The 19,375-nt window shown below is 45.5% G+C and overlaps 1 protein-coding gene across 2 annotated transcripts in view; it reads right to left on the bottom strand.

Moving 5' to 3' along the window:
- Window positions 1-16,243, bottom strand: part of LOC119965102 (semaphorin-4B-like) — an 89,810-nt gene extending 73,567 nt beyond the window's left edge. The window contains exon 1 of one of the 2 annotated variants that reach the window (XM_038795400.1): window positions 15,970-16,243. In XM_038795400.1, coding sequence (XP_038651328.1) covers window positions 15,970-16,093 — 124 coding nt within the window. In that variant the 5' untranslated portion in view covers window positions 16,094-16,243. The remainder of the gene's footprint in view (window positions 1-15,969) is intronic. The other variant, XM_038795399.1, reaches the window with a different exon arrangement.
- Between the last annotated feature and the right edge of the window lie 3,132 nt (window positions 16,244-19,375).

Here is a 19,375-nt window from a genome sequence, read left to right as displayed (position 1 = left end):
CGACAGACTGCCGACTCTGGGGGAACTCACAGAGAAGCTCCAACTCCCGAAAGGGAAGAAGCTGAGGTATTTGCAGCTGTGTAACGTCCTCCCCAAGGCGACAAAAACGTTCCCCAGAAACCCACACACACATTCCTGGACACGGTGGTAGGGCTGGACTGGTTAGGGGATGACAAATGCAGCAACATACACAGGAGACTCACAGAAAAAGTCAGGACTCCATTGGACGAGACCAGACAAAAGTGTGGAAAGGAACTGGGCATGAAGATAAGGGGAGGACTCTGGATTGAGGCACTGCACAGAGTCACTCCACCCCCTCCTCGGCCCGGCTAAGCCTGATGCAGCGTGCACAGAACGCACCTCACCAAGACATGCATGTGCGGGTTCTTCCCGGAGGTGGGGGATAAGTGCGGGAGGTGCCGGGGTGGTAGCGACCAGCCAACCACACCCACATGTTCTGGTCGTACTCCAGACTCAGGGAATTCTGGACAGCCTGCTTCGAGGCCAACTCCAAGGTGATGGGGTCGAGATGGAGCCATGTCCATCTGTGGCAATCTTCAGGGCATCAGAGCACCCAGCGGAGGCTTCTGCTTGGGTGGAAGTTGGCAGCACCATTTCGGGCCTCGGCATGGCTCTCAGGACTGGCCGAATTCCTGAGGCTAGCGAAAATCTAATTTGAAATAAGAGGGTCCGAGTAGAGATTTCACATCACATGGAACAAGTTCAGAAGCTACAGACCTGTTTGCAGCCAGCCTGGCAGGGCGGGTGGGGGGGGGGGGGTTCATAGGGATAGCCACCCACAGAGAGGGGAGCGAGAAAGAAACAGGGAAGTAATGAGGAAGGGGGCCATTTACTGGAGGGACCAAAAAAGGGAAGAAAAAGGGTAACAAGCAGACCCACCCTCCGTCGAAGACTTGAAGACCAAGAGGGAGGGGGGGAGTGGGACCTCACCTTCCCCCCAAAAGCGGAAAGAAACCTTAAGGCGTGCAAGGGAATGAACCCCAACCACATCAAGACACAGATGGGGGAAACTGGGGACAACCCCTACTGCCAAGCGGTAGGGGCCCCTGTGGAACCCGACAAACCAGTGTAAAAAACAAACACGGATGGGCAATGGAAATATTATCCAGCCTCACGGCTATGGTGACAGCGGAGGTGCTCAAGACTGGTTTTCTGACCCATGTACAGTTTTCATTTTTGCCATTGTATAATACTCTACGTGAGAAACCCAACTCTTTTTCTTTTCTATTCTGTAACTGTTACTTTAAACACCAATAAAAACATATATTTTTTAAAACTCCGCTCTTCCTGAACCCTACCCAGAGAAACTAAAAATCGATCTCAGCCTTAAATATGTTCAACGATCCACAACTGCCTAGGATAGATCATTTCAAATATTCACAACCCTTTTAGTGAAGAGATTTCTCCTCATTTCAATCCTAAATAATCGGCTCCTTTTCTGGAAAATGTGCCCTTTGTTTCCCCTGGGTGGAGAATCTAGAAACTATCTCTCAGTATCTACCTTCTCAAGTCCCTTCAGAATCTTGCATGTTTCAATGAAATCACCTCTCATTTTCTAAATACCAGAGAATGTCGACCCAATTTACTCAGCCTCACATCATAGGACGAACCCCTCATCTCAGGGAACAACCTTTGCTGTGCTGTTGCCAACACAGATATGGAGAACATAACTGGTCAGCATGGTAGCACAGTGGTTAGCAGTCACTTCACAGCTCCAGGGTCCCAGATTAAATTCCCGGCTTGGGTCACTGTCTGTGCAGAGTCTGCACGTTCTCCTCGTGTCTATGTGGGTTTCCTCCGGGTGCTCCGGTCCCCTCCCACAGTCCAAAGATGTGCAGGTTAGGTGGATTGGCCATGATAAATTGCCCTTCGGGTCCAAAAAGGTTAAGTAGGTTACTGGGTTGCGGGGATAGGTTGGGGGCGTGGGCTTGAGTAGGGTGCTCTTTCCAAGGGCTGGTGCAGAATCAATGGGCCGATTGGCCTCCTTCTGCACTGTAAATTCTATGATTCTATGAACTGTGCACAGTATTCCCAATGTGGTCTCACCAACCGTGACTTCTTTCTTCTTGCACTCCAATCCCTTTGCAATAAAAGGTCAACGTGCCATTTTCTTTCCGAATTGCTTGTTAACCTGTGAGCTAACCTTGTGTTCTTGCATGAGTGCATTCACCTCCTTCTGAACATCGACATTCATGTTTCGTGCCCTTTAAATAATTTGAAATGTCTTCAAGAATTAGCTCCACCAATTAAATTATAAGAAACAACAATTTATTCCAACTGTAAACAACTATTTACAGAGTGCTTTAAAACGGTCTTTCCATACTCATCCCAAGGGTCCAACTGTTGGGACGAGTCCCAACATGTCTCAATGAATTCTCAACTCCCATCCCTGATTGGACTAGCGGGTCACATGTCGCCTCCCCCAGCGATCCTATTGCTATTGTTATTGCTGAAGCGTATCATCTAACACTTTATTTTAGACCGGTAGTCACACTGGGATGACGCAAGTACAAAAAGGGTCACGTGTCGAGACTGCAGGTGCTATCCCCTGAGAGCATGCACACACACAGTATTTAAGGGCTTCTCAGTATTACCAATGAACCTTTATTGTCGGATGTAAATTGGGGAGAAAATGTGAAAAAGGAGGCGAATAAAGAAATATTTTTAAAAAACCTTTATTGTTGTTAGTTCCTGCTTGCCAGTTATGGCCAACAGCTGGAATTCTAAGCCCGATACAGAATTGGACACTTTAAATTAAAGCCACAGTCAGACCAACAGAGGCCTGATGGGAAGTCAAACAGCCATTCTCAAATACACTGGACAGAGACAGACAGACGGGGTAAGTCTGGGCCTGCCCTCTAAACAAGACATCAGAAGATAATTGGCCTCATTCAAATGGGTCGACTGTTGTGAATTGCCCAGAAGAAGCCAGACTTTCTGGCACCTAGATTTCCCGCCTTTACCTTATATGAGATAAGGTTACGTGCAGACAATGCAGCTGAGGATGGACCCGCAGGGAGGGGAATTTCCTGGTGTCCTGCAGAGTTGCAATCAGCAACTCCATTGAATGTTCCAATCCCCGCCCAGTGACCTCATTGGCTGAGGGCCAGAGAAACTTCTGGAAGGTTGCAAAGAGGGGGATAAGAACAGGATATCCAGAGACCCTCCCCTGTGAAGACTTGATGCAGAGGTAATGGACCAAAGAACGGTTGGAAGAGGAGTGTGAGACCCACCTTCGCAGGCGAGGGTCCTAAGATGACCGAGGCCCAGTGTATCGGACACAATAAATAAGTTCATCGGCAAGGGTAGTATTAGAATCTTGGGCAAGGTCTATTTGGGGTATTTTGGGAGGATAACTGTTTTATTGTGTTTGTTAATAAATTTGTGCTGAACCATGAACTTGTCCTTTGTTCATCCCGCAAGTACGGGCACTTGACATAATGTTTTAATAATAAACTGGTCGAAGTGTCTGATAATTTACAGACAACATTCCAGTACTTCTACATTTCCATTCTTATTGCTAAAGTGTAATCTTACACTTGCCCACATGTTAGCTCCTTCTGAATTTTGCTCATCACTTCTGTGTTACATTGGCAGTTGTTACTGGATTAGTCCAGTTCAGCACACCAGGATGTTCAAGTAAACTGTTTGACCCACCTAAACTACCTCCATGATTATTTTTATAAACACTCATTCATTCTCGAGGGACGAAGCCGCAAAGGACCAGTCCGATGACAAGCTAAGGCCCAAACCAAATTATATATAAATGCCAGTAAATATGTGTCTCAGCCATATTGGGGAATGTAAAATACTTATACCAGTTAATAATAATAATCTTTATTTGTGTTACAAGTAGGTTACATTAACACTGCAATGAAGTTACTGTGAAAACCCCCTAGTCGCCACACTCTGGTGCCTGTTCAGGTACACCGAGGGAGAATTCAGAATGTTCAATTCACCTAACAAACACAACTCTCAGGCCATGAGGCAGGCGGCAGAAAAAAGGAGGACTCCCGGCCTCTCTCGACCCTCCTGACCTGGTGTGTGGGTGAGTGAGGAAAAAAAAAGAATCTCCCTTTTTAAAAAACGAATTTGAAAAAAAAGTGTTAATGGGGAGAAGGGGGGGTGGAAACAAAATGTCAGAATGGAGCCAAAGCAGAGGGAGAATAGGCACCAGAAGGGGCCAAACGCGAGCCCGCTCAGACGAGCTAACCAGCGCACGAAGCGGCAGAACGGAAGGTTCGCCCCAACAAAAAGAACTGGACAGACAGGCGCTTTTCCCCACTGTGCCAGAGGAAAACTGGAACTGGAAGGCATCCTTTGCCGAGGCACTGAGGGAACATCAGCAGGAAAACAAGGCAGAGGCGAGAGCTGACATGGAGGCCGCGGTGAAGGCAGCAGTGGCCAAGGCATTGGCGGAGGTGCAGCTCACCCTGGGCAGAGCAGAGAAGAAACTGGAAGCCCAAGAGGCAACCATTAAGGAGCTGGAAAAGGCCGCGACCATCAATGTGCGACCGGATCACGGCATTGGAGAAGGAGGTGGCGAGACTGGTCACAACACAGGGGAGCCTGAAGGGCAGAGTAGACAATCAGGAAAACCGCTCGAGAAGGCAGAATGTAGGGATAGTGGGCCTACCAGAAGGGATCGAGGGCAGAAACCCCACGGCGTACGTGGCCGAGATGCTGGGCAGCTTAGTGGGGAGGAAAACTTTCCCCAACCCACCAGAAATGGACAGAGCACACCGGCCACTGTGACCGAAGCCCAAGGCAGGGGGCCAACCGAGGGCAGTTATAGCTAAACTGCACTGGTACCAAGACAAGGAAACAATCCTGCGCTGGGCCAGGCAAAACAGAACCCGCAAATGGGAAGGACAAAGTATAATTTATCGGATATAAAATATGAAAACTCAATTTTTAAATAATTTCCAAAAAAAATACTCATTCATTCTCATCTCTGAACTTGGCAATTTTTTCTTCCAAGTCAAAAGTCTTCTTCCAGACATCTCACCAATACAATATGACGATCAAAGTGCTTGACGCTGGAAGAAATATTACCCAAAATGGCAGACATCAACAAATTGCTTCTGGATCGATTCTGGAGATGTCTGAGGTTCTATAGATAGAATAGAACAGTACAGCACAGAACAGGCCCTTCGGCCCTCAATGTTGTGCCGAGCCATGATCACCCTACTCAAACCCACGTATCCACCCTATACCCGTAACCCAACAACCCCCCCCCCTTAACCTTACTTTTGTTAGTACACTACAGGCAATTTAGCATGGCCAATCCACCTAACCCGCACATCTTTGGACTGTGGGAGGAAACCGGAGCACCCGGAGGAAACCCACGCACACAGGGGGAGGACGTGCAGACTCCGCACAGACAGTGACCCAGCCAGGAATAGAACCTGGGACCCTGGAGCTGTGAAGCATTTATGCTAACCACCATGCTACCCTGCTGCCCACTGAATCATCAGAATGCAGCCAAACCTGTTCAACAGACTTGGGGCTGCTGGAGTCCTGAACACCAGATCCTCTCCAAGGAAACAACACCCACAGCCCAGTCCAAACTAATATTTTGAAACTGGAGCCCAGTCACAAATGAAAACGCACAGATTAGTTCCCCAACCATTGAGAGGTAGCTGTCAGTTTCTGATGAATAAATTGCTATCAATTGTTTTAATTCGTGAAGTGTGGGGAAGAGGCTTTAAATGGATTCAGAGGCTGAATTTTATGTTTCAGTTGCCATTCACACATTAAGTTAAAACAAATCAAATTAGTATTTTTTCAGATAGGATAACTACATCTTTTGGCCTCTACTCAGGGTCTCCGATTGTAAGTAGTTCAACAATAATACTAGTGGCCAACTGCAGTGAAGGAAATTTCCTTACAAATCAGCATTGGGGAGCAACTTCAGCAAGTCTCCCCCAGCAGATCGACCTTCAATATCAGTTATTTTTGGACTAAGTCCACCTTGCTCCCCTTACTGGTCTCCACTTCATGCTGGTGAGACAAACTAATATAAATTCACAATCTAATGCAACTCTACCACAAGAAGTACAAGAGTAGCAATGTCATGGGAATACCAGCCCCTTTAAGTACTGCTCCAGGTCACACATATTGGACATATATCACCGTGCCTTCATTGTGCCTGGGTCAAAATCCTGGCAACTCCCTACCTAACACTGTGCAGGAACACTATTGCCCCAATCTCTGCAACAGCTGAAACAGGAGACCACTGCCACTATCTCACCGGTAACTTAAGACATGATTTTTCAAAAATATAAAGATGTTCAGATGCCACACATTATTTTCTTTGGTGAATATTTTACATTGACTGTTTACATAAAGCAAAAAGGATCAGGAGCAAACAAGAAGGTTGAATGTATTATACTTCTGCGCAAGGTTACATTTTAGATTAGTTGGCTGGGCAGCTGGTTTGTGATGTGGAGCGATGCCAACAGCATGGGTTCAATTCCTGTATGGGCTGAGTTATTCATGAAGACTCTGCCTTCTCAACCTTGACCTTCGCCCGAGGTGTGGTGACCCTCAGGTTGAATTACCACCAGTCAGCTCTCTCTCAAATGGGGAATGAAGCCTACGGCCCTTGGCAACTTTCATTTTATTTCATACTTTACAGACTTTCTGGGATTATCTTTTCTTCTGGAGCTGACTTTACCTTACTGCAGGACTTAGCAGTAAGCAGTTCAAAGTTTTGGGAAACTGGCAACATCCAGAGTATGTGAAGAAGTGGTAGAGGATCGTTTTAGTCACGTGCCAAAGCAGGAACTTTAGGAGCAAGAGAACTGGCAGCATTGCCATTTCTGAAGCCAGAAAATGGCAACATTGCCAACCCTTATCTGGTACGCAGTGATCTTTCACACTCTGATTTGCAACCAGCCTCTGCACTTACTTTCATTCATTTACCAAATCCAACATGACTGAAAGGGAAAGTCCCTTCATTTAATTTATTTTACATATGTTCAATAACAGGAACACAGGACACAGAAGTGTTTGAATGCACTGCAATTGTCTGGGACATTACTGGCTTGCACCTGCAATTCATCACACAGTAAGTTTCCAGTAGAGATTTGTGTACATAGTGAGCCCGTAAAAAAATTGAGGCAATCCTGGTGACTCCAATCCTAAACACAGAACGCTAGTGCCTGCTTCTCAAAGAAAAACAGGCCTGTGATTGCAGCATTCTGAAACAACATGTCATTATGCCCACACAAAATTCGGACTCCCAGAATACCATGTTTAGAGGCTACCTCAAGACATGCAAAAATTTAAACAATTCGTACCAGTGAAACCCTGCACATATCCGATAAAGTAAGTGGATCATATTCTTGAAAATTGAGTTAATTGACAACTGTAACTGTCTGGGGCTGTGCAACCAATGCTGGGTGCTGAGGCATTCCTTGCCAATCCGAAAGGATTGTGGGGAGGAATGGACAGTGTGTTTAGATAAAAACCTTTTATCCTATGACTTGCAACACTCGTGCGATCTGATCTAAATAAAGTTTTTCGGCAGTAGCAATATTACACCAGGTGTTAAAAGTGTGCAGCTGAGATTTAATAGATTTCGTAGAATCATAAAATCCCTACAGTGCGGAAGAAAGTCACCCGGCTCATCAAGTCTGCACACCAACGCTCTCTACCTAGCTCCACTGCCCCGACCTATCCCCATAACCTTTTGGACACTAAGGGGAAATTAAGTGTAGCCAATTCACCGAACCTGCACATCTTTGGACTGTGGGAGGAAACCAGAGCAACCGGAGGAAACCCACGCAGACACGAGGACAATGTGCAAACTCCACACAGGCAGTCTCCCAAGGCTGGAATTGAACCCAGTTGCCTGGCGCTGTGATGCAGCAGTGCTAACCACTGTGCCATTTTGACAGCTATAAGGGAGCCAGCAGATGTGGAAAAACATCAAGAGAATAATTAGAACTTCAGGCTGCAACTCTGCACAGGACATCGACAGCTGGGTTAGTTATTATGGCTTTGAATATTCCAATACCTGCTCCTGAAGTGAGTTTTGAGATGGAATTGGCAATTCTTCCAATCTCATTTGCAGAATTATGAGATCGCCATAAAGTTAAACAAGTTACTGAATTTAAAAAACAGCAACTCTGTTATCAATGATGGGGGGGGGGGGGAATGCTACATAAACAAGTTACTGAATTTAAAATAACAGCAACTCTGTTATCAATGATGGGGGAAAAGGCCAGAAGATGCATTGCATCCTGGACCTCAAAAAGGATTGGAAAAACAAGATTTGTGTGAAGTTCTGGAGGTCTTGAAGACCCACTTTGAACACTACTAATGTTATTTATGAGTGCTATGTGCTTAACACTGGAACTCAGGAAGAGAGGGAGATTAGTCTGCGAATGCACTGAAACATCTAGCTGAATCTTGTGAGTTTGGGCAACTGAAGGATGATCTCATCACAGATAAGACTATCTTGGGAACAAGAGATCCTACTGTGAGAACATGTCAGCTGACAGAAGTGAAACTTACTCTCAAGAAAGCTATGATGTGTAGAAGCTCTGAGATGGCCAATCAATAACTATTATTGATGGGAGTGTGATGAATGTAGGAATTTTTAAAATATAGATTGTGTTATTTTTATCTGTTGCAGAAATGTTATTAAATGCCAGGGTTGACGTATATATATCTGATGCAGTAATATTTTTAAAGGTCTTGGTTTAACATACAGGCAAACAACACCTCCTCCTCGATAATCCTCAATACTGGGGCCCCGCAAGACTGCATACTTAACCCCCTACTGTACTCCCTGTACACACACAACTGCGTGGCAAAATGTGTTTCCAAATCCATCCACAAGTTTGCTGATGACACAACCATAGTGGGTCGGATCTCGAACAACGACGAGTCAAAGCACAGGAGGGAGATAGAGAACCTAGTGGAGTGATGTAATGACAACAATCTATCCCTCAATGCCAGCAAAACTAAAAGCTGGTCATTGACTTCAGGAAGCAAAGTACTGTACACATCCCTGTCAGTATCAACGGGGCAGAGGTGGAGATGGTTAGCAGTTTCAAATTCCTAGGTGTGCACATCACCAAAAATCTGTCCTGGTCCACCCGCGTCGATGCTATGACCAAGAAAGCACAACAGCGCCTATACTTCCTCAGGAAACTAAAGAAATCTGGCATGTCAACACTGACTCTTACCACCTTTTACAGATGCACCATAGAAAGCATCCTATCTGGCTGCATCGCAGCCTGGTATGGCAACTGCTCAGCCGGCCCAACGCCGGGATCACCACACAATTGGAAATAGAGAAGGTTTACGGTAGTAGTTAATGTTTTTCCCTGTTTGTTTTTGTGGGATGTTTTAAACTATTAATCGTAAAACTATTTTCAGCGATGTTAATGTGGTTACTCCAGTGTTAATAATTAAGTTTATTTTGATATAAAAGATCCCTATTTGTCAGTGGAATCACTCCTGGAGTGAAGTATCCTTTCCTCACAGTTTATAAATTGAAAAATTGTTGGGGTTTCATCTGGTTTCCTGTCATGAATCGGGGTCTCGTCTGGTACCATAACAAAGAACTAACAAGATTTTACATTAAGCTGAAAGACAGTCCAAGACTTCCAAGCATGAGTCTATGATTAAAAAGGAAGGACTACTATATAAAGAAGGACCAATAGAGAGATCAAGGCTGGGGTACTGGATGTAAATACAGTGAAGGACCAAAAAGAGGGAATAGGAAGCTTGTCCAGCATAGGAAAAGCAGTGTTCTAACTGCAAAAAGTTAAACACTTTGCATATAAGTGCTTTCTGGAAAGAAGAAAATCAAAAGCAAGATGGTTGCCGGAGATTGGATTGGATTTGTTTATTGTCACGTGTACCGAGGTACAGTGAAAAGTATTTTTCTGCGAGCAGCTCAACAGAGATGTCCAACGATGATGATTTTGATCAATCACTCTGAACCCAAAACAGGATTTAAAAAGTGGGTGCGACTATTGGAATGATGCCTGTTGGAGAGCATCAAGTTAATATGAAGTGTCAGATAGACACTGGTGTGATGTGCAACATCATGAGCTTCACAGACCTGTGTCAAATTGCTCAAGGTGACTACATGAAAATGAAGAAGTTGAATGTAAAGTTGAGACCCGACACAGCAGGTTACTCCAAGATGATAAACTAAGCTGAGGGTCCAATAGAACAGGAAAAATAGATCTTCATTTCCAAATAGTGGCCACTAAACAAAATTCCTAATCTCAGCTAAAGCAATTCAAAAGCTGAGACTGGTGACCCCCAGAAGAGACTTGCAGTGTCTTGCATGACACCAAACCAATGACTGTAAATCAGAACCTGACAGGCAAGGGACCTGCTCAGATCAAGTAAACTACATAAAAAGATACAACTCTTTCAATTCTACAGGAAGTTTTGATGCAAGGATGGCCTGAAACCATCAATGACATGCCTGGTGCTGGAAGGGAGTATTGTGCAGAAAGAGGTGAAGTGATTGCACAAGATAGCACCTTGTACAAAGAGACTAGGATCATTATCCCTAAAGAGATGAAAAATGAAATGCTGATGTGGATCTAGACAAGTCAACAAAGAATCGAGTCTAGCCTGAGGAAGGCAAAATAAGTGTTTTATTGGTCAATCAAGAGCAATGATAGAATAAGGATCACATTAGCCCGTGCAGTACTTGTAATGAATAATAATTATAATCTTCATTAATGTCACAAGTAGGCTTACATTAACACACCAATGAAGTTATTGTGAAAATCCTCTAGTTGCCGCACTACGGAGCCTGTTGCAAATTGAGGGAGAATTCAAAATGTCCAATTCACCTAACAAGCACATCTTTTGGGACTTGTGGGAGGAAACCGGAGCACCCGGAGGAAACCCACGCAGACATGGGGAGAAGGCTCAGGCTCCGCACAGACAGTGACCCAAGCCAGGAATCAAACCCAGGTCCTTGGCACTGGGAAACAACAGTGCTGACCACTGTGCTACCGTGCCACCCAGAATATTAAGCTATGCAAGCTAAAGAGCTGCTAATGGCATCCCAGACAGACCATGGACGAAGCTTGGAGTAGACCTCTTCACTCTCACTGGAACTAATAACCATCTCATCATCGACTGACCACTAGGAGGTGGGGGCATAGTGGCATTGTCACTGGATTAGTAAATCAGAGAGCCAGAGTAATAATCTGGAGACCCGGATTCAAATTCCGCCATTACATATGGTGAAATTTGAGTTCAATAAAAATCAGGAATTAAAAGTCCAACGATGACCATGAAACCATTGTCAATTGTCATAAAACCCCACCTGGTTCACTAATGCCCTTTAGAGAAGGAAATCTGTCGTTCTTACCTGATCTGGCCTACATGTGACTCCAGATCCATAGCAATGTGGCTGACTCTTAACTGCTCCCTCAAGGGCAATTGGAGACAATAAATGTTGGCACAGCCTGCGAACCCCATGTCCCATTAACGAATGAAAAATAAACTGACGTCAAGACAACTAGTGAGGTGGTAGAATTTCTGAAAGCACACTTCAGTCATTATGGCATTCTTGACTTTGAGATGAGCAACAATGTGAATAGCCCTCAATTCAAACACTTCATTAATGGTTGGGAAATTCAGCGACATACATCATTTCCACACTATCCCCAGTCAAATGGGAAAACTGATGCAGTGGTGGAAATTGCCAAAAGAATTATCAAAAAGACTCAGCACAGATGTGGAAAAGGCAATCCTAGCGTGGAGAAACGCACCTACTGAAGGCATGGAAAGTAGTCCAGTCCAGCGACTAATGTTATTCTGCACCCCGACTACTCTACAAAAAGCTAAAAATCGAGTTACAGAAATAATTAACAAGATCAAAGTGAAATGACAGAAAGCCAAATTTCACTTTGACAAAGTCAAATCATTGACAGAGTTGAGAGATGGAGCTAGTCAGAGTTCAAACGTTCAATGCACACAACAAAAGTCAGACCTGTGTAGAGAAGTCACCACGATCATACACAATGAAAGTGAACGACCAGATCTATAGTCGCAACTGCAGATATCTTTGTTCATGTGGAGAAGCCGCTCCTTCATGGCAGCCAGCTGATGAGGCAGATCTGATTTCACCAACTGAGGAAGGAACTGAACGACCATCAGTTGCAGAGGTCAACTGTTCCTCAACAAATGCACTGGATCAGCAGCAACAATTACCACTGCAGCAACACTTGCCACAGCACCAACATTCCCCAGAGAAGCAACGTCACCTCAGGAACCAGCAGACAGAGGAACAGACAAAAACAACTTGCATATGTCCCATAAAAAGACTTGAATGCTTTAAAGGCTATGGGAGGGGTTTTCCGGTCCTGTCCACCCCGAGATTGGAAATTCCCGGCCGAGGTCAATAGACCTTTAAATGGTCTGTCAAATTTTCCGTCCCGCCCACAATTCCCGCGGTGGGTGGGTCAGAAACATTTACACATGTATGTGCAATGCGTGTGTAGGGACAGACAAAATTGGAACAGGCTAGAAAGAACAAACAATTTTTTTCATGTGTGACCTTTTTCTTTATGTAATATGGACACGGGATAACTCACAAATGATAGCGTATACATTTTTTCCCTTCGTTATGACATGGAAGATGGATGGATAAATCCCATTTAATATTGTGGCTTGCCATAATCATGTTTTAAACTTAAATGAAGGTTGAAGGCAGTGGCAATTTTATACATCTCATGGAACGGTGTTGAATAGGTAGATCTGCGATTCTGTATTGGGTCAGATCTACAAAGATGGTTCAATGACAGTGCAGTCACTTATCTGGAAAGTTCAATGAAACAGGATAATCCTTTTTAATGCAGGTCTCATGTATTTTCTTGAATTCTGTTCAATTCCCTTTTCTTCCCATGTACTGAATGATCTGTTGAGCTGCTTGCAGAAAAATACTTTTCACTGTACCTCGGTACACGTGACAATAAACAAATCCAATCCAATCCAATCCAATCTTAGGGGAATCTATTCGCGCAGGGTGTCAGCTACCTTGACAGAAAGAGTCCAGTCTAAATAGTGCACCACTGTACAAGCACCTCTTTCTAATTAGTTATTTTCTATCGGTTGATCCTCTCACTTTTCAAAGTCTCTCCTATTAGTGTTGCTCGATCATCATGTGAGACAGTGTGCATAATGCATCAGTATTAATTCATATGGAAAAAATCATACTTGAGCTAAAGGGTAATTGAAACATGCCATGCTCTGATACCACTGTATTAAATGGGTCTCACTATAGCCACCAGTGACAGGCTTGTAACAGTTCATATGTATGTTGTTGGTATCTCCAAGTACAAGTTTGGGCAGCATCAGTAATTATGCTATTACTGTTTCGCATCATTTAACAGTTCAGGTGGATACAGTACAAAAATGCTACATTAGCGCTATTATACCTTACCAAACACTTACTGAGGGATGCATTAATCTGAGCTTAACAGGGGCATACACCGGTCACAGGATTCTCGGGTAACATCTAAATTCCCTACTTACCTTACCCAGGTTCACAAACATCTCTCCTGAGAAAGGATCTGATTAACCAAAGAGGGGCATTGGTGTGATCCCTAAAATATCAATGCTTTTAATGGAGGGTGATAGAATGCAATGGAGGGAGATGGATAAAGATAACTTTGTCAGCTAAGAATTATGGTGAGCACAGTAAGAAGTCTTACAATATCAGGTTAAAGTCCAACAGGTTTGTTTCAAACACGAGCTTTCGGAGCAATGCTCCTTCCTCAGGTCCTTATGGTGTAGGCAGTTTAATTTACCCTTTGTACAGACTGCTAATGATTCACAAAACCGCTGGAATTCAGTGACATGCGGGAACTCATTTGAAGAGTTTTCAAGGTGTGGTGACAAGCCTGCCATAATTCTAAACATTTTAGGTTTGCATGGCAGGCCTCTGTTAAAATGAACTTCCACACCCTGAATCCCACGAAGATTTCAGGCCAACAGCTCGTTTGTGTAGCTGCCTTATGGGACCAAATTAGTGTTGCAGCAGAAGATCACTCAGGGAAAACCTACAGACCTCGATGCAAAAATGATGAGTTTCCAGTGATTCATCATCAGACAGCAATACAAACACAAATACCCTTTACGTCATATCAGCAACATGCAGCTTGATTTGCCCAGCAGCCAAACAGTAGAGTGGAAAGATTCAAACACAGTTCTAGTAAAAATAACAGGATGTAAGAAGACAACGGGCGTGGCATGGTGGCTGAGTGGCTAGCACTGCTGCCTCACAGCGCCAGGGACCCAGGTTCAATCCCGACCTCGGGTGACTGTGTGGAGTTTGCACTTTCTCCCCGTGTCTGCAGGGGTTTCCTCCGGGTACTACGATTTCCGCCACAGTCCATAGATGTGCCGGTTAGGTGGATTGGCCAAGCTAAATTGCCCTTAGTGTCCAACGGTTAGGTGGGGTTACAGGGTGATGGGGATTGGGTGGGGGAGTAGGCCTAGGTAGGGAGCTCTTTCAGAGGGTTGGTGTAGACCCGATGGGCTGAATTGCCTCCTTCTGCACTCTCGGGATTCTATGATTCTAAGATTCACAATGGTGCAAGTCTGCAAGGCCAACAAATTGAAATTAAAGCCTCTGATAATTTTCAAATGTAAAACCAAGCTCCCTGCAGGGGAGATTTTTTGTGCATGTTCATACAATGGATGGATGGATGAGGATGGGGTAAAGTTATGGATCGATAATGTGCAGACTATGGATGCCGCTAGTCTATTTTAGGGATGCAACTTATTGTGTCAAATATGTTCAGATCCTATATAATCAATGAAATCAAGACATTCCTGCAAAGACATAACACTCACATTGAAGTGTAGATGCCGGCGTTGGACTGGGGTGAGTACAGTAAGAAGTCTTACAACACCAGGTTAAAGTCCAACAGGTTTGTTTCGAATCACTAGCTTTTGGAGCAGATTCACCCGAGGAGGGAGCTGTGCTCTGAAAGCTAGATTCAAAACAAACCTGCTGGACTTTAACCCAGTGTTGTCAGACTTCTTACTGTGCTCACACTGAAGTCACACCAAGTGGGCCTAACAACTCAACAAGCCATCCAAGGATCCTGTTTAAGCCAAATAAAATAGGATAGTTGATGGGGGGGGGACATCACAAAGAGTGGAAATATGCATGCTGCCCACATGAGGTTTTGTGTGGTTTCCTTATTAAATTGTTCGATGCCAATACTTAACATAAGTCATCAGATTTTTCCAAAAATGCAGAATATCCAATTCAATGGATAGAAAGGAATATGATCTGTGTGGAGGGATGATTGTAGAGCACATTGCCAGTTTTGACAAATAGTTTGGACAGATGCATCTCTCTTATTTGTATGCAATGGAGAGAGAATTGAAAAACGTCCCTGAGAAAATGATTTAATGCAAGGAGACCAAATTGTGTCACAATTGGGTTTTGTTCAAAACCAGGAGGTTCCGAATAAAAATCCTAAACTTAAAATGTACTTATGTCTTCATTAACACCCATTACTTTTGCAGTGGTATTTGATATACAAAAGATGCAAATTAGTGTGATTTTCCCTGACCTACGTCTTACCGTGGAGGCTATTCTGTCCATGCTAACTGTTGGAAGAACTAACCAAATGGTCCCACTTCCCTTGCTCTTTTCCCCTCAACCCTGCAGATATTACAGAATGAGGCGCTTGATTACTTCCTGATTTGAAACCAAGAGCAGGATAAAAATGCACAAATCTCTGCTATGAAGGACACTAGCTCTCCCGCCCTGGTTAACTGACTAAACATCCCCCCCCCCCCCCCCCCCGCACGCACACACACACACACACATGGCGAACTCTCCAGAATTCAGTCGAAATAGAAACGTTTCCTCTATTTAAAAAGTGCCCTTGATCGAATTTGCATTTTGGTCGAGGCACACATTAAAACACTCACCAGCGAATTCGCTTGTAGTCCTGGGCATCGAACCAGTGGTCAAAGCGAAACTTTGGGTTAGCAATAAGAACGCAGGAACCAGCAATAGCAGCGCTGGCCGCCGGATTTCCTCAGCAATCATCATGTTTCCAGGTTTTTTTAACGTCAAAGAAACAAAAAGAAAAACCCGACACTTCCCCGCGTTTTGCACAATTTTACAGAACCAGCGCCGCCCCCCCCCCCCCCCCCCCACTTTCTGCTGCAATGGCAGAACTTGTGTTTTAACATCCACCCATCGTACAGTCAACTGTCACTGCAGCTTATGAACTGCTCGATTTCCCCATTGCCACGACACAGCTGTTCCCTCCCTCCACACTGGGGAACTCATTGTCCTCTGTCGCCTGGCTTGGGCTCTGGGTGTTAGTCTGCAATGTGGACGCCCTTTATTCACTCAGTACCAGTACCGCTCACGCTCCCTCCTCCTGTGATTGAATCGTGTCGTGTTGATCACCCAGTCAACACTTCACAGCACTGTGTACATAAAGAACGCCTCTCCTGGCGCCCACCCACAACCAGGTGAAACCCTCCCTCAGGGAAACCCGTGGTTCAACCTGATCAGATTCAGGGAATCAGGGTAAAGTGTCTTGATAGGCAAAGAAGGCTTGCTGTGATTGCACAGCTCGCCTTTTTAGTATCTCTAAGTGCATTTTATGGGGCTAGGTCTATTATTGCTGTCCATTTTCTGTCCGGTTGGGGGACTGGTAGATCATCTGAGTAAAAGGATTGTGGACCCAAGTCCCATTCCAGAGACTTCAGCATTCATTTAGACTGTACTGAGGGAGTGCTCAATTGTTAGATTGATATTTTCCATGCCCCCAGATGGATCATCCCCCCCCCCCCCCCCCCACCCCCAGATGCTTTGGAGCCCCACGCAAGGACTGTGTGGGATGTGACCAGGAGACTTCAACTTCCGCTGAGCGTCTGGAACCCGCCTAACCACTGATTTAAATCATATGGATGGTATAGATTCAGTTAGCAAAATAGCTACCCAGGTAAAGTTAGAAGGATTAAAATTAGTTCGAACTGCTGGGTAACTACACCACATTTCCCCCTAGGCCCCATCTGCTGATTAAAACCCTACCCTGCCCCAAATCCCATCTATCTCCTGATCCGGCATGGTAGCACAGTGGTTAGCATGGCTTCACAGCTCCAGGGTCCCAGGTTCGATACCCGGCTTGGGTCACTGTCTGTGCGGAGTCTGCATGCTCTCCCCGTGTCTGCGTGGGTTTCCTCCGGGTGCTCCGGTTTCCTCCCACAATCCAAAGATGTGCAGGTTAGGTGGATTGGCCATGCTAAATTGTCCTTAGTGTCCAAAACAAAAGTTAGGAGGGGTTACGGGAATATGGTGGAAGTGTGGGCTTAAGTGGGGTGGCCTTTCCAAGGGCAGGTGCAGACTCGATGGGCCAAATGGCCTCCTTCTGCACTGTACGTTCTGTGATTTCCCCAAACAGCAGCTCACCCCCAGATTAATCATCCAAGCCCCAACCTTTCCCGACTGTCCCTGATCACCCGACTACAACCCCATCCCAACCACCCGACTAGCCACCGAACCCCCGGCCACCCAACTGCCCCTGCCAAACTATCTCAAATCCCCCACTCTCAGATTACCCTCTTGATGCCCTGGACCCATCTTAACCCCGAAGAGGTCTTCTGGCACAGTGCTAGTACCCATACCTCTGGACCAGAAGCTGTGGGTTTGAGGCCAACACCAGGACTTGTTGGCCATGGAAGGAGTGTTCATCACGTGATTCAACAGGACGATGATCTGCTCTGAAATACTTCCCCACTCTTCCCCAAAGGGAAAAGCAATCTGTGTGAAGATTCGCTAAAGAGAATCCTAACCCCTCACTCACTTAAACTTACTTCCTCTCCTAGCTTGGCAAAGTCGAATTGAAACAAAGGCACATTTGAACATACCAAAATGTGGCAGCTAATGACATAAAAGGGGACGTGGCTTTGCCTCCCCTGACACTCCTGACACACTCCAGCAGCAGCTATGCTCCACATTTCTTAGCAGGGTCGGAAGTCGATCCAAGAAATGGGGAGCTCTGGGATAGCACAGTGGTTAGCACTGCTGTCTCACAGTGTCAGGAACCCGGGTTCGATTCCCACCTTGAGTGACTGTGTGGAGTTTGCACGTTCTCCCTGTGTCTGTGTGGGTTTCCTCTGGGAGCTCCGGTTTCCTCCCACAGTCCAAACATGTGCTGGTTAGGTGGACATTCCAATTTGTCCCTTAGGGTGATGTTACAAGGCGGGGGATTGGGCCTAAGTAGGGTGGTCTTTAAAAGGGTCGGATGCAGACTTGATGGGCTGAATGGCCTCTTTCTGTGCTGTAGGGATTCTATGATAGTCCAATGTAAGAAACTAGGAGCGGAGTGACAATCTGACATTGTGATTGCCATTCCTTGGGTGTTGTCCCATGGTAACTTTTGAATGAATGCATCATTAAACTAAGGCCTATTGAGACCTTTTCTTGGATTACCACCTTGTCATGGTGGAGAGGCTTGAATATTCCATTGATCGCGAGAGCAATGTTGACCAGACAAAACGTTACCTAAAACAAGGCCTCAACAATGGATCGGGCGGGAGATACTCATACAGTTCTAGCTGCTGCAATGGTGGATAAAGGCTGCAGCAGGAGGGAGATCCGCACTCACCAAGGTTCCCTTGCCACTTGAACTGGATCAACCTTCTGTCAAGGACCGTGTGTCTGCTGATGTGCACTGGCACACCCATGCTAAAAGATGTCCCACACAATGCGTCTACCTGGAGGACCGACCCCCCCCCCCCCCCCCCCCCCCCCCCCACAGACAAGCCCTGCAGCAATCAGTGACTAGGTGACAGGTCAGGACCATGACATCTGGAAGTCCCTAGTGTCAGACCGGCACATAGGTGCTGGAGTTCGATTCACCCTTCTTGCTTTTGGAATAGGAGCAGTAGAGCATTTCGGCAGCTTTCTTCACCACTGAGCAACCCTCAAGATCCATCCTGCTCACCCCTCATGGAAAAGGGTTAGAAATGGTGCCCTAAAAATAGTCTGTTCTGTCTCTAACTTGGTGGGAAAACCACATCCAGCCGGCTCATCTACCTGCAGTCAGAAAATCAAAGTTAACCTTAATTTCGAAACCTGTTGTGAGCAAAACAATCGACTGGAATGGAGAACTGCCCTTGTTGTAATGAACTAAGGCACTTCAACATTGCCCTGGAAGAGACCCGAAGAACAGGCAAAGAGCAGCTGAGGGAAGATGGCAGTGGTTACACCTTCTTCTGGAGAGGAAAACCCGAGGATCAGCCCAGGACACGAAGAATTAACTTCGCCATTAAGAACAAATTTGTCAACTGACTCTCAGAGCTCCCTGTCAGCATC

This window comes from Scyliorhinus canicula, chromosome 4 (genome assembly GCF_902713615.1).
Source record: "Scyliorhinus canicula chromosome 4, sScyCan1.1, whole genome shotgun sequence".
Classification (NCBI taxonomy): domain Eukaryota; kingdom Metazoa; phylum Chordata; class Chondrichthyes; order Carcharhiniformes; family Scyliorhinidae; genus Scyliorhinus; species Scyliorhinus canicula.
The sequence above is the reverse complement of the archived record's forward strand: the minus strand, read 5'-3'. Positions and strand labels throughout refer to the sequence as shown.